The 13,735-nt window shown below is 41.8% G+C and overlaps 1 protein-coding gene across 4 annotated transcripts in view; it reads left to right on the top strand.

Annotated features, from left to right (window-relative positions):
* The window catches only part of ipo11 (importin 11), a 115,366-nt gene that overhangs the window by 42,239 nt on the left and 59,392 nt on the right, over positions 1–13,735 (top strand). For all 4 annotated transcript variants that reach the window (XM_031901234.1, NM_001045658.1, XM_031901225.1 and 1 more), the window contains 2 exon segments: positions 9,079–9,158; positions 9,973–10,053. In XM_031901234.1, coding sequence (XP_031757094.1) covers positions 9,079–9,158; positions 9,973–10,053 — 161 coding nt within the window.

Raw genomic sequence — 13,735 nt, 5'->3', positions numbered from 1 at the left:
GGGATTTGCTGCATGTACTTCAGTGTTGTTGGAAGGCCCTTGTAAACCTCAGTTTTCCTTGTAACCTGTAAGTTAGGTTAAAAAAGGCACAAGTAACCCATAATTTTTAGATTCTCAGGGTTTTAAGTGGGCTGTTGTAGGACAGTCACCTTTTTGGTCTTAAGTTAATGAAAAGCAGCACTACAACATTGTTTTGGGGTCATCATTAATCAAGAAGGATTTGGGGCAGTTTGTGGACAACAAACTACAATGTTGGCAGTGTCAGTCAGAAGTTAAAGCAAATAAAGATCTATCTTGTATAAAAGGGCTTTAAGTTGAGGGATGAAAACATTATTTTGCCTCTTTATAGGTCCTTGGTAAGGCATCACCTTGTGTATGCAGTGCAGATATTATTGAGTGGAGAGAGAGTGCAGAGTTGTGCATCTAAACTGGTAAAGAGATAGGGCAACTAAACTATCAAGAACAACTATTAAAGTTGGGGTTGTTTAAGCTGGAGAAAAGGCACTTGAAATGGGATGTGATGCTGGTGTTAGACATGGGGCAAATCTCCTGGTGTGACCTTAGCCTTAGACTGAATTTGTGATTTTACCTGCCAGTTCAGTTCCTTTGCATCCTGTGGCATAGGATAGAGATTGCATAACTGGCTTCTGCACTGGCATATTATTTTTCTCCTGTTGCTTTTGGCAACTTTCCCTTTTATTACTTTCCCTTTGGGGGTCTGACTTTTTTTATAATATTACTAACATATTAAATCTAAAAAAAATATCTTGGCCGTACAGTCACTGGGTTAGATCCTTATTTTATTGTGTTTATTGGATTTTTATATGTTTATGTTACAGCTAAAAATACATTTAGAAATATTTATCTGAAATAATTATTTCTTAGTTACAGCTCACTTTTTGTCATACATAGTGATTATTATGTAGTCAGTATGATGAGTAATTTATATAAACAAGTTTTTTTCTTTGTTTATTTTTACCATAAGCAATGGAAGTTAAAATGGTTGGGCTGATTTATAACATCTTGATGTATAAATCCTGCAGGTTACCTGACAAAATGACAGTATGACGTTATACACATTAGCACAGCTGGATATAGTTCTTGACTAGCCTTCCACTGTGGTTATTTTTATTCTCTGTTCCTAAATGAAAATGCATGCTGTGTTGATACTGCAGGCCATTATCAGCAATGTTAATTACATAGCTTGTCATTGTGTTGTGCTTTTTTTTGACTGTTACACTGTTCAGATACTTATGTCGATAATGTAAAAAGGCCTTTGTAAAAGACTGGAAATAAGTGCAGACAAATTTGAGTTGATATTACTTGAGTAGGCACAATCTTTTCTGTTGGACCAATGGTATCAGAAATAAGCTGTAAAAGATTAGGAAAATGTTCTCATCCGATTTATTTGTTAATAAATATCTATGTAGGGGGTGGCATCTTTTTCATGGAAGCGCAGAGTGTAGATCAGGGATCCCCAACCTTTTTTACTCCTGAGCCAGATGTAAAAAAAAGTGTTGGTGAGCCACAGAAGCATGAAAAAAGTTCTTTGGGGATGTCAAATAGAGGCAGTAAATGTCTATTTAGTAGCCCCTATATACATTGGCAGCCTACAGGAGGCTCAGTTTGGCAGTACACCTGTTTTTTATACAAACAAAACTTTTATACAAAGAAACATAAAAGGGAGTGGTGAGCAACATGTTGCTCATAAGCCACTTATTTGGGGGTAACTGGTGTAGATAGATACTTTTGGGGTCATTTACAATGACCACAAGGGGCAGGAGAGGGAAACAAGTAGGGCTAGCTGTGCCTCCTGGCACTGAACTCAAAAAATCTAAAACTAAAAATCCAGCGCAAAGAGCACAGCACAACTTACCCCTGGGCATAATTGCTTCTTAAGTGAGCACTAAGGTGTGCATACTTGCTTCCAGGATATTGTTAATGACCACATATTTCTACTTTGGCATGAAATGTAATATAATTATATTGGTTTTCATTAGGGAGTGTAGAAAAGTATAAGAAAATATCATCGTGTGTATATTTAAGGTGGCCATACATGGGCCAGTAAAAGCTGCAGACTCAGTAGTTCCAGACAAAGTCGGCAGCTTAAAGGACAAGGAAAGTCTAAAAACAACATGAACTCAATAACTTAGCCTTAACACAGTCCTTAACATATTTCCTGAACTCACCGTGCTGTTGCTTAATCTGGCTCTGACATGGAAAAGTCTTGTCAGTAAATGCAGTACCTGCTCTAAGCCTGTGCAGCTTCCTGTCTCACTGAACACATATTGTCCAGGACACAGACATGCTCAGTGCAGAGCAGAGAGCTCCGTTTTTTTTTTTTTTTCCTTTCAAGATCTGCAGTCTCTGAATAAATGTTTGACCCCCCTTAGCCCCGCCCACTTCACTCTACTGTCCAATCGGAATGTTCCTGTGTTTTTTCTAGTCCTGCTCGGTGCCTCTGGCTGCATTTGCTGTGCTGAAATCGACTTGGCTATCCCACAGCCCCAGTCCCTTCCCAGAGGCTATTATCCCCCACTGCTACTATAGGCACCATCTCTCCCTACTATACCTGCTATCCCACAGCCCCAGTCCCTTCCCAGAGGCTATTATCCCACTGCTACTATAGGCACCATCTCTCCCTACTATACCTGCTATCCCACAGCCCCAGTCCCTTCCCAGAGGCTATTATCCCACTGCTACTATAGGCACCATCTCTCCCTACTATACCTGCTATCCCACAGCCACAGTCCCACTATCCCACGCCATGCCACAGTCCCACTATCCCACAGCCACAGTCCCTCATCCCCAGCCATCCCACAGCCACAGTCCCACTATCCCACGCCATGCCACAGTCCCACTATCCCACGCCATGCCACAGTCCCACTATCCCACAGCCACAGTCCCACTATCCCACGCCATGCCACAGTCCCACTATCCCACAGCCACAGTCCCACATCCACCAGCCATCCCACTAAAACCAGCATCAAACATAATGAAAATTATTTATTAAAAATATCATTTAATCTGAGTACTTAACCCGGCTTTGTTATTTGTTTATTGTAGGCATGTGGTAGTATTACATAAATTGATACTCTTAACTAAAAAACAGTGTCAGTCCTCTGCGTGATCACTAGGCATTGCCGGGAATATAAACCTGCAGAACGCTGTGTATATATCTACTTACACGCTGGCCAAAGGAGTGCAAATATGGCTCCTTGACAGACGAGCGCGCCAGTCAGCGTTACGTCACAGGGTCACGAATCGGCGCATGCGCAGTAGGAGCAGGCGAAGGGGGAAGTGACATAGTGGAGTTTGAAAATGTCGGCGCCAAAGAAGGAACACAGGCGAATCTTCTGAGGGCTGGTGCGCCGATCTACAAGCAGCGGCTAACTTTCTAAGGTTAGCGGTTCAAGACAGGGGCTGATGCCCTTTTCAAATATGTTAATATCAATTTCTGCCTTTCCTTCTCCTTTAAAGGGCCCACAAACAGGCATGCCTGACTGATGTCTGGCTAAAAATTGGCATTGACATATTGGTTTGTAACACTTGTTTGGCTATAAAATGGCAAAACCCAGGCTAGTGATAGGTATAGAGCATGGGTTACATTCAACCTTAATGCACAGGAGTGGGCCTCCGCTATATGGGAGGTATTGATGGAGCTGAGGGTGTAGTTGAACTACAACTAGGTAGAGCTTGTGTGGTGCAGATGGAATAATGGACGCCAGAAAGGTTCTTGCTCATGAACTATAGTACAATTTATTGGACAAAGGCACAACTAGATAGTGCAGCAGGGTATACTCACAGACACAGCAGTATATGATGTCACAGATAGTACAGCAGATGTGACACTTTAGGCACAGAATAACCCCTTTGGAGATTGCACAGAGGATTAGCTGAATTCAGGAATGGATGCCTTTTATCTGGAATGGATCCCTCCGGCCGACTATTGATCAGGGTGAGAAACTGCCTGAATACTACGTCTTAACCGCGGTCCTACAGAAATGGCACACCAAGCCTGGGTGGACTAAACCCTTTAGTTACAACTCCTGGTTGGGGCTATGACTGCCCTTACTAGATACTCTGACTACTCTCACCTCTCCTAGAGGGTGCTATAATAAAACTGTCTGTGCTGGCTTTACCTCGTTCACGGGGCCCTGTCCCCGACTTATCACTAGGGTAGGTGGTCCCCTAGGGTACAAATGGCTTCTGGGCCTATGTTCTGGTCCAGGCTCAGTTGGGATCTGTCCAGAACACAGCATGCAGCCAAAAGAGGAAGCCACTTCCTTGTGCAAGACACTATATAGTCTGCCAAGGGGAGTGGTCAACCTGGGCTAAACCTATAGAGGGCAGCCTAATAACAGTAATCTGAGTGTAGAGGGCTCTGCCCTATTACAACACAGATAACATAAAGATAAGGGATAACACCATAGGGAGCTTAACCCTATGGGTCCCTACATTCACCCGGGGGAAAAATCCATTCCGACCCGGCAATGGTAAATAACATTAAGTACACTTTTCAAGCAAAAACAGTAGTGCATTGATTTAGTGCAAAAATACAGTACCCATACATCCATTTCTGATACCCTCTCCTGAGGAGTATCTGGTACACTGGATATCTGCAAAGAAAAGATTAGGCACATACAGCAACTTATTGACTCACATGCATCTTGAGTGTCCTTTAGGATCACTCTAATGCAAACATGGGAGTTTATCCTGCTATACAGGTTCCCAGACACCTTCTTAGCTGTAACAGAATTTTGATTTAAACAAAATATTAACTGTTTCGTTGCTAGTTACGTTACTGTAAACCATATACAATCATGAGTGTCATAATAGATCACTCAGGCACTTTACTTATAGATCCATGACATACCATCTGACTCTGCAACAGAGGTATTGACAGGCACAATACTTAGAATTCTTGAGTCACCTTCCTGCCCCTAAACAGTGGTGCTCAGGTACACACTTAGGTATCCTTGATATACCACCTGTAACCTGCAACAGGGATATAACAGATACACTTACACATGAGGACGATCCTGCCTTCACTCAGGGGTCCCCAGGCACATGCTTGGCTGTAAAGAAATTGTTATTGGGCACAATTTAAACTGTAATACATCCCCACCCATCAACTTTATTAAGTCCAGGCCTTCCACCCAAACCCAGTGTTCATGGATGTCTCGACATGCACTTCGTGGTGTGGATCAGGCAATGAAGTAGAAGTTGTAGTGGGATGGGGCGCAGCAGTCTTTGTTTGTTCACCCAACTATTAACAAACTTTACAGTCTCTCCTGACGGAATGTGGAGAGTTCCAAACTTAAATAACACATCCACCACTGTGGATAAACTGAAGATGGGGTCACACCCTATATGCAGCAGTACCGGCAGTCCTTAGGAGTGTGCCCAATGAAACCGGTGGGTGTTGCCCCTTAAACTACAGGGGAAACCAAACCCACCTCCCACCCGGGGGAAAATCCCATCTGGTGAAGGGAAATTTACCTGGAACCGGCGTGGGGTTTTCAGTGCATATTTCTCTCATACTTGGCCTTTGTTACCTCGTAAGAGACGTAGTATGCAGGGTGCGGCTTGTCGATTCGGCCTCCACTGGGGAGATCCGAGCTGAGGGAAAAATTTCGCTCCTCTTGGTGCTTACCACAGGACTTGACACCGTGTTTGAGGATGGTCCTCCCGAACCACCACTCTTGGGCAATGTCATACAAGTAATCGACATCTCTGTGGCGCTTCTCCCGGTCTTTCTTAAAGATTCCTCCCAAACCGATCTTTTCTCTGCGGATAAGTTCCCCGTAGATCCACTCATCCACATGTTTGGCGATTTCGTCAAATACCCACTCAGGGGCATAGGGCATATAGAATCCCCATTTTTCAAACACTCGGGTGTTAATGAGCCTTTGAACTCTGGATACAGCACGGTACCGCTCTGGATCAGCTCTCCCCGGTGCCACCCAGCAAAAAGTGTCCTTGTTCACCGCGTGTGGTGGCGGTGGAGTACTGGGCCACTCTGGCGGGAAACAGAAAGTGGGGTCTGTAGGTGGAGTGACGGATACCACCGGTTCAAATCGATGCTCCCCTTCAGGCAGCGTGCATTTTGGTAGAGGGCCCATGTCCATCAGGCCCCAGTTAGGTTTTGGGTACCTGCGCCGGGCAACGGATTTCAGCAGCATCCCACTCCCTGTGGATGAAGTGGAGCTTTTCTCTCCTTGACTCTCTGATTTTATCCTTCCTCTGCCTCTTGCCATTTTTAACAGCAGCTCTACATTCTCATCATCAGTAGACAGCACATCAGAAGTCTTTCCTGCCACTACCGGTTGGATGGTCATGGCTACAACAGCTGCGCACAGGTCCTCACTGCTGGAGGATTTTGAGGGAGACAGCAATAGATCTCTAGATGATTCAGCAGGGCCCTGTTGGATAGGCTCCTGCTCTGCCTTCTCTGGCATGGGGGTGGCGGGCCTAGACTGGCTTGATGTTGCACTGCCTGTCTGCTCCCCAGCCACTCCCTGTGGACAGATTAGTGGCTCAGCCCAGCATCTAGTCTTGCAGAATGGGCATCTAGGCTCCAGGTCTCTCCAGGCCTGGGAAATTTCAGTGTAGCAGCAGCCACAGAAAGCCTCTATCCACTTCGACCCATCTTCCTCATACCTCTCCCCAAATGTGCCCAACCACGCATAGCGGTGTGGGGGCTGTGGCTCAGGATTACTCTCCGGGGCTTCCGGGGTAAGCTGGCGTGGGGTAGTACTGGCGTCAGCCATTTTACTCTAGTATGCGCTGACTCTGAGGAAGTTTTAAAGCAAAAGTCCCGCAAATATTTATCCGCTTATGCTGTATAGCAAGCGGTCACTGAATGGAGTAGTCCGCAATTATAAACCCGCTTTGGTCTTTAACTGTGCGGTCACTTTATAGGAGTATTTCGCAGCCGCGATTATACTCACAGTCCTCCGGTGTTGATTAGGCCGCAGCCGCTGGTCCTAACTGCACTCGGGGAAGTTGTTTCGGTCTGCCGCTCGACCTTCCTGCAGCCGCACGGAAGGCAAGGTAGGGCAGTGGTAGTAGTGTGAGGGTTCTGGCTGGTCCGTCCCGCAGCCGCGTGGATGGTTATGCGCAGAGCCTCACTCTCAGTCGCTCGGTCGTTCCCTCTGGGTCCCCAGGTAGGGTAAGCGATGCTGAGAATATATATAAGCAGAATAGTGCAATCGGTAGCAGCCGCTAACCGCTTTACTATTAGTAGGCACAGGAGCTCTTAAGGCGTGCGTCTCACTCAGTCAAGTGCGAGTCACAAGATGGCCGCCGTGACGTCAGCTCCTGCCCCCTCCCCGGTGAAATCTCGTCAACAACTTGATTCACGCGGGATTTCAGTACAAAAGAGCGCCAAAACTAGCAATTAGATGATTGACAAGGGCGCTGGCCAATGGGAATACTCGGGGGAACCTTTCAAGCCCGAACCCACGGCCAATTACATATCAGGGTTTACGATCAGGACTGCAGGCGCCTTTGTCTGTAGCGATCAGCAGTGCCTGTCAGCAAAATTTTAAAGACACACACACAGCAGCTCAGTCCCTCAAGGCTATGGCTCCGGATTAAATAAATTGAATATATCAATATAAAAGCACGTTGGGCGCCAAAATGTAACACTTGTTTGGCTATAAAATGGCAAAACCCAGGCTAGTGATAGGTATAGAGCATGGGTTACATTCAACCTTAATGCACAGGAGTGGGCCTCCGCTATATGGGAGGTATTGATGGAGCTGAGGGTGTAGTTGAACTACAACTAGGTAGAGCTTGTGTGGTGCAGATGGAATAATGGACGCCAGAAAGGTTCTTGCTCATGAACTATAGTACAATTTATTGGACAAAGGCACAACTAGATAGTGCAGCAGGGTATACTCACAGACACAGCAGTATATGATGTCACAGATAGTACAGCAGATGTGACACTTTAGGCACAGAATAACCCCTTTGGAGATTGCACAGAGGATTAGCTGAATTCAGGAATGGATGCCTTTTATCTGGAATGGATCCCTCCGGCCGACTATTGATCAGGGTGAGAAACTGCCTGAATACTACGTCTTAACCGCGGTCCTACAGAAATGGCACACCAAGCCTGGGTGGACTAAACCCTTTAGTTACAACTCCTGGTTGGGGCTATGACTGCCCTTACTAGATACTCTGACTACTCTCACCTCTCCTAGAGGGTGCTATAATAAAACTGTCTGTGCTGGCTTTACCTCGTTCACGGGGCCCTGTCCCCGACTTATCACTAGGGTAGGTGGTCCCCTAGGGTACAAATGGCTTCTGGGCCTATGTTCTGGTCCAGGCTCAGTTGGGATCTGTCCAGAACACAGCATGCAGCCAAAAGAGGAAGCCACTTCCTTGTGCAAGACACTATATAGTCTGCCAAGGGGAGTGGTCAACCTGGGCTAAACCTATAGAGGGCAGCCTAATAACAGTAATCTGAGTGTAGAGGGCTCTGCCCTATTACAACACAGATAACATAAAGATAAGGGATAACACCATAGGGAGCTTAACCCTATGGGTCCCTACAGGTTTATTATTTTTTTTTATTCCCTATGTTTCTTCTCTTACATTTGCATTGTACTCAAGGGGATTGAAATGTACAATTTATAGATTTGAATAGATTGGTACATATGATATAAAATTTATACAACTACAAGTTATAGATTTAAGCTGTCTGTGGTAAGGCCTGAGGAGCCCTCTCTTCTTTTCTGATAAACCACAAGAACGTTGCCATTAAAAGGAGGAGGGGTTCCCTGGGGTCCCAAAATGAAGTCATAGTTGGACAATTCGTCTGAAAAATGAAAAAGACCCATTTAGCTCTTTGTATGGTCGGTTTTATTTTGGTTCCCAAGGAAAGGAGGAAAAGAAGAGACTTGGTTCATCAGGCATTGCTTTATATTGTGAACATTACAGCCCCTTCAAAAATATATATGCATAATGTATATGTTATGCTCTAAATTAATCCAGATTGATTTTATGATATTTGAATGTTTGCTGTTCAGGTAATAATGTGCATTTGAATAACAAAAATATTTTTTTTAGAGCTTAGCTCAGAAAATCTCCTCATCTGTTTCAAGATCATCAATGCCTACATTTTTTCTTCTTCTTCAGAATTTCTGCAGGTATTTGATTTTTATTTTCTGCCTTTCTTGTTTGGCATAAAAAAAAGAAAAAACTCAAGTGACTGAATAGACTTGTACCACATGCATTAGCAAAATAAATAAGCCAGTCGGGTTTTTTTATATATTTATTTATAATATACTGTCACAGTTCACAGACATTGCTTTGAATGAGAGGCTGGAATATGAAAGAAGAGGGCCTGTATAGGTAGATGAGTAATAAAAAGTAGCAATAAAATTGGAGCCTCACAAAGCATTTGTTTTTTTACATGCTGTGATCAGTGACCCCCATTTGAAAGCTGGAAGTAGTCTGACGTTGAAGGCAAATAGTTCAAAAACTATAAGAAAGAAAAAAAATCCCATTTTAAAAGTTGCCTAGAATAAGTTAACTAAAAGTTAAGGTGAACCACCCCTTTAAAAGGACTAACACTAATGGGAGTTTTGTCTGCATTTTGTAGCCACTGCATTTCTGTTAACTTCATTGGTTTTTATTGCATATATAGTGAGGTTGGGAAAAGCATATTTATGTCAGAATGTCTTTTTGAACCAAAGTCTTAACCACAATAGATGAAATCAACTCACTGGAACATGAGAGGTATCTGTATAAGTAGCATCATAGGTAAAAAGCTGAAGAAAACCTCTTTTGTGGAATTAAAAAACCTCCCTTTGATTAAATTTATAAAATGAAAGGCATAACTGGTGCAAAATGTAGAATACCACAAAAAAGTCAAATGCACAAAATCGATAATACTAACATTATAAACGTTTGAAAGGCACCTCTGCATTAAAGAAATACAATTTGCTTTATTCTTTTCAGATATATGCGGCTAATCTCTGCCAGGCTTTTCTGGAGCTTCTTAGGGACATAACTAATGAAGGTCAAGTTCAAGTTCTTAAGGTAATTATTCCTTTTGTACTTACTGCTTGCAAAGCAAGCAATATGGATATTGTGTATTTATGGGGTAACGAGCAAGCTTAGAAGGTAATATCTTCCTTATTCTCACTGTAATAGGAAAGGAAGAGCCAACAGTTACTATTGCAGCATATAATGATGCTGTTGCTGAGCAGAATAAAATAAAGAACCAATTTTCAGTGCATTCACAATGAATCAGATACGCAGTACCTTGACTCATGACTAGACAGTGTTGAGAGAAAAATTAAATTGAGCTCCCGTTATCTCAATTCTGATAGGTGTTATCATGTCAGAGCCACAGCCCAAGTAATAGGAATACCTAAACGTTATGTTGGATATAAACGTCATGTTCTTGATTTATGTTCTTATTGAATGCGATCAAAATATATGATTTAATTTTAACATATTTCTTTTTATTAGCAGTAAAAATCAAATACAAAAAATGCTTTTTCTTTTATAATTTTTTTTATATCAGCCAAATACAGCCCAATCCATTACCTAGACATTGAGCTGTGCTCACCTCTTTACACAACCAAGTTTGCTTCTGATTTAAAATTGCTTATAAAAATTGTATAACTGTGCAGAAACTGATCGGGCTTGATAAATAAATGATGATTGTAATAAAATTGCTTCTATTGTAGAGTATTTGTGCAGTCTTACCACTGAGGCAGTGAAGTGGGTGAAGGACCAACAAAGTCACTGTTAATGCCATTTAGTACTTTCTCATTGTAAGGGAAGGGCTCTTGAAAATTGCTCACCTAGATATCTGCATTGCAGGCTAGAAGGGAAATAGCATAAACTGCAGCTCAAAATATTGTTTTTCATTTATTTATTTTTTTATACAAAATAATTTTGAAAAGTTCACCTCCTTACCCTCATACCTAATTGGGCCCAACTCAATAATATCATTAACAAAAAAGCTCCTTATGTAAAATTTAAATTTTCATATGTTTTATAGATATGTTGGTTCAGTTGAATAGAAAAGGTACAGTGAGTGGATACCAATGGGAAAACAAACATAGCTTAAGACGACTTTCTAGAAACTGGTTGTTACATGTGTGTACCTCTGTTTTACAAATAATTACAATAAACATTTTAATTGTGCTGAGTTGAAAACAACATAGGCATGTATATTTATCATGCCATCTTTAACTCAGTTGTGGCTGCCAGCCGAATTGCGTCAATGCAATTGCACACAATGCATCAAAACCAACAGTATTGCAATTCTATGTTTTACATGAATCCCATGCTTTTGGTGTCAGCTTCTTGAAAACAGCAAAACTGAGTTAAAAACTGCATTAGTACACACTTTTTTTTTGCAGTTTTTAACTCAGTTTTGCTGTTTTCAAGAAGCTGACAACAAAAGCACAGTGCTAATGTATGTAACCCACTGTGGAAACCTTAGAATTGCCATGATGCCAGGGTGCCAGTTGCTTTAGGGTTTCACAGCATCATTAGGCTCCCATACACACAACTTATCAGAAGAGTAGGACAGATGCAATGGTGCTCAGCACAACTATACAAAGTACAAGGAGCATGTTTGGACGCAAATACCTTTAACAAATAATGTCAATACGTGGGCAGCTTGGCTACTTTAAGCAGTCTACACAGTGATATAAGCAGGGCTGTATTTATATATAGGCACCAGAGGGCCTGTGCTCAGGGCAGCCCTCAGGTGCCTATATAATAAAACCTATCTCTCTTAATCCGGTGGCGGAGCTGGGGGGGGGGGGGGGGGGATGTGAGTGGCACTGGACCTAAATACAGCCCTAGGTATCAGTTCTAGTTGTTTTTAAGGACATTGGTACTACTCAGTACCATTCAGTTAATTTTTAGTAGATTTCAAGTATAGAGATCTAAACTAAAAGATCCCTTATCCAGAAAACCCCAGGTCCCAAGCATTCTAGATAGCAGATTCCATACTTGTACCATTTTGTGGTGCTATTTGTATCTGCACCCAGTGTGTTGTGCAGTTGTGCAGAAGTTGGCTCCTGATAAAGAAGCTATACTAATTTCCCACTCCTCAGTTAAAGGAACAGTAACACCAAAAAATAAACATGTTTTTAAGTAATCATAATACAATGCACTGTTGCCCTGCACTGGTAAAATTTGCACATTTGCTTCAGAAACACTTCTATAGTTTATAAAAAAGCTGCTGTGTAGCCATGGGGGCAGCCATTCAAGCTGGAAAAAGGAGAAAAGGCACAGGTTACATAGCAGATAACAGATAAAACACCATTGTATTGTACAGAACTTATCTGTTATCTGCTATGTAACCTGTGCCTTTTCTCTTTTAAATGGCTGCCCCCATGGCTACACAGCAGCTTCATTTACTAAACTATAGTAATGTTTCTAAAGCAAATACACCAGTTGCACCAGTGCAGGGCAACAGTACATTATACTGTAGTTCCTTTTATACACTTTGATTTTTTGGTGTTACTGTTCCTTTAACAGCCTTTCGCATTTCCCTAGGAAGATATTGTTCTTACTGGAACATGCTATTCTATAACATATGGTAGGAGGTGTAACATTGTGTTATTCAGCCTAACCGCCCACCAAGGTGTAATTTATTAGTTTCTTTGCTAATATATATGTTCAGATTGTATTGTGGTATATACCGGATTTAATATGGGGTATCTGTGTGTTAGTATTGTATGACCCCCACCCCTTTCCCCTCCTCTGCTTCTATCTAAACACTAGCAAAATGTATTACACTGCAATTTATATTCACAAATCATTTCTGGGAAGCAAGGTATTTTAGTTTTGTGTTCTGCTGAAGTCTACTTAACTCAAATTCACATGCATGGACTGCAATTTAGCTCACTTTAGATAAAGTAATTGAAATGCATTTTCAACAACTTTTCCTACAGACAGAGCAGCAAGAATATAGATTGTTTATTATATGGTCAGCAGTCCAGGATTTTTTTAGAAGGTCCTAGTAGATTGCAGTGACATTTTGAACAATGCTTATCCACATACAGTGGTTATAATATTGCAAAAGTTAAAGCTTTTTTAATGGTTCTCAATAGTTTACCTGAAACAATGTAGAAGCTTAAAGGAACAGGAACTCCTAAAAATAAATTTATATTGTAGTGTTGCCCTGCACTGGTGGTGTGTTTGCTTCAGAAACCCTGCTATTGTGTATATCAAAAAACTGCTGTGTACTAATGGCGGCAATTCAAATAGCAAAAGTAAAGCGGGGACTTCATCTCATGATAGATAGATATCCATTTCTGATAGATATAGAAATGATGGACAGACGGCTGGATGTGTAGATGGATAGATAGATTATATTGATAAATACATAAATTGATTAGATAGATGATAAATAGATAGATAGATAAATGATAGATAGATAGATAGATTGTTCCTTGTGTGTTTCCATGACCATATTCACATGATGAGAAGTACATAGCTTTCATGCACAGCACGAGGTTATTACATATGTAAGAGTGCAGGCATCAAGAGGTGTACTTGGATATGCTTATTATGGAATTTTCACAATTAGAGCTGATTTGATTTACAACATAAATATTAAAATATACATATTGGTGCCTTCACTCAAATAATTCCTGGGTAGTTTACATGAAAGTCAACAGATGTTATGTGGAATTTCCCAGCAGTCTTTCCATTGCTGATCATTTCTAGCTGCTGATACTCTATGTAA

This window comes from Xenopus tropicalis, chromosome 1 (genome assembly GCF_000004195.4).
Source record: "Xenopus tropicalis strain Nigerian chromosome 1, UCB_Xtro_10.0, whole genome shotgun sequence".
Classification (NCBI taxonomy): Eukaryota; Metazoa; Chordata; class Amphibia; order Anura; family Pipidae; genus Xenopus; species Xenopus tropicalis.
Note: the sequence above shows the minus strand (reverse complement) of the source record. Positions and strands in the feature narration are given on the sequence as shown.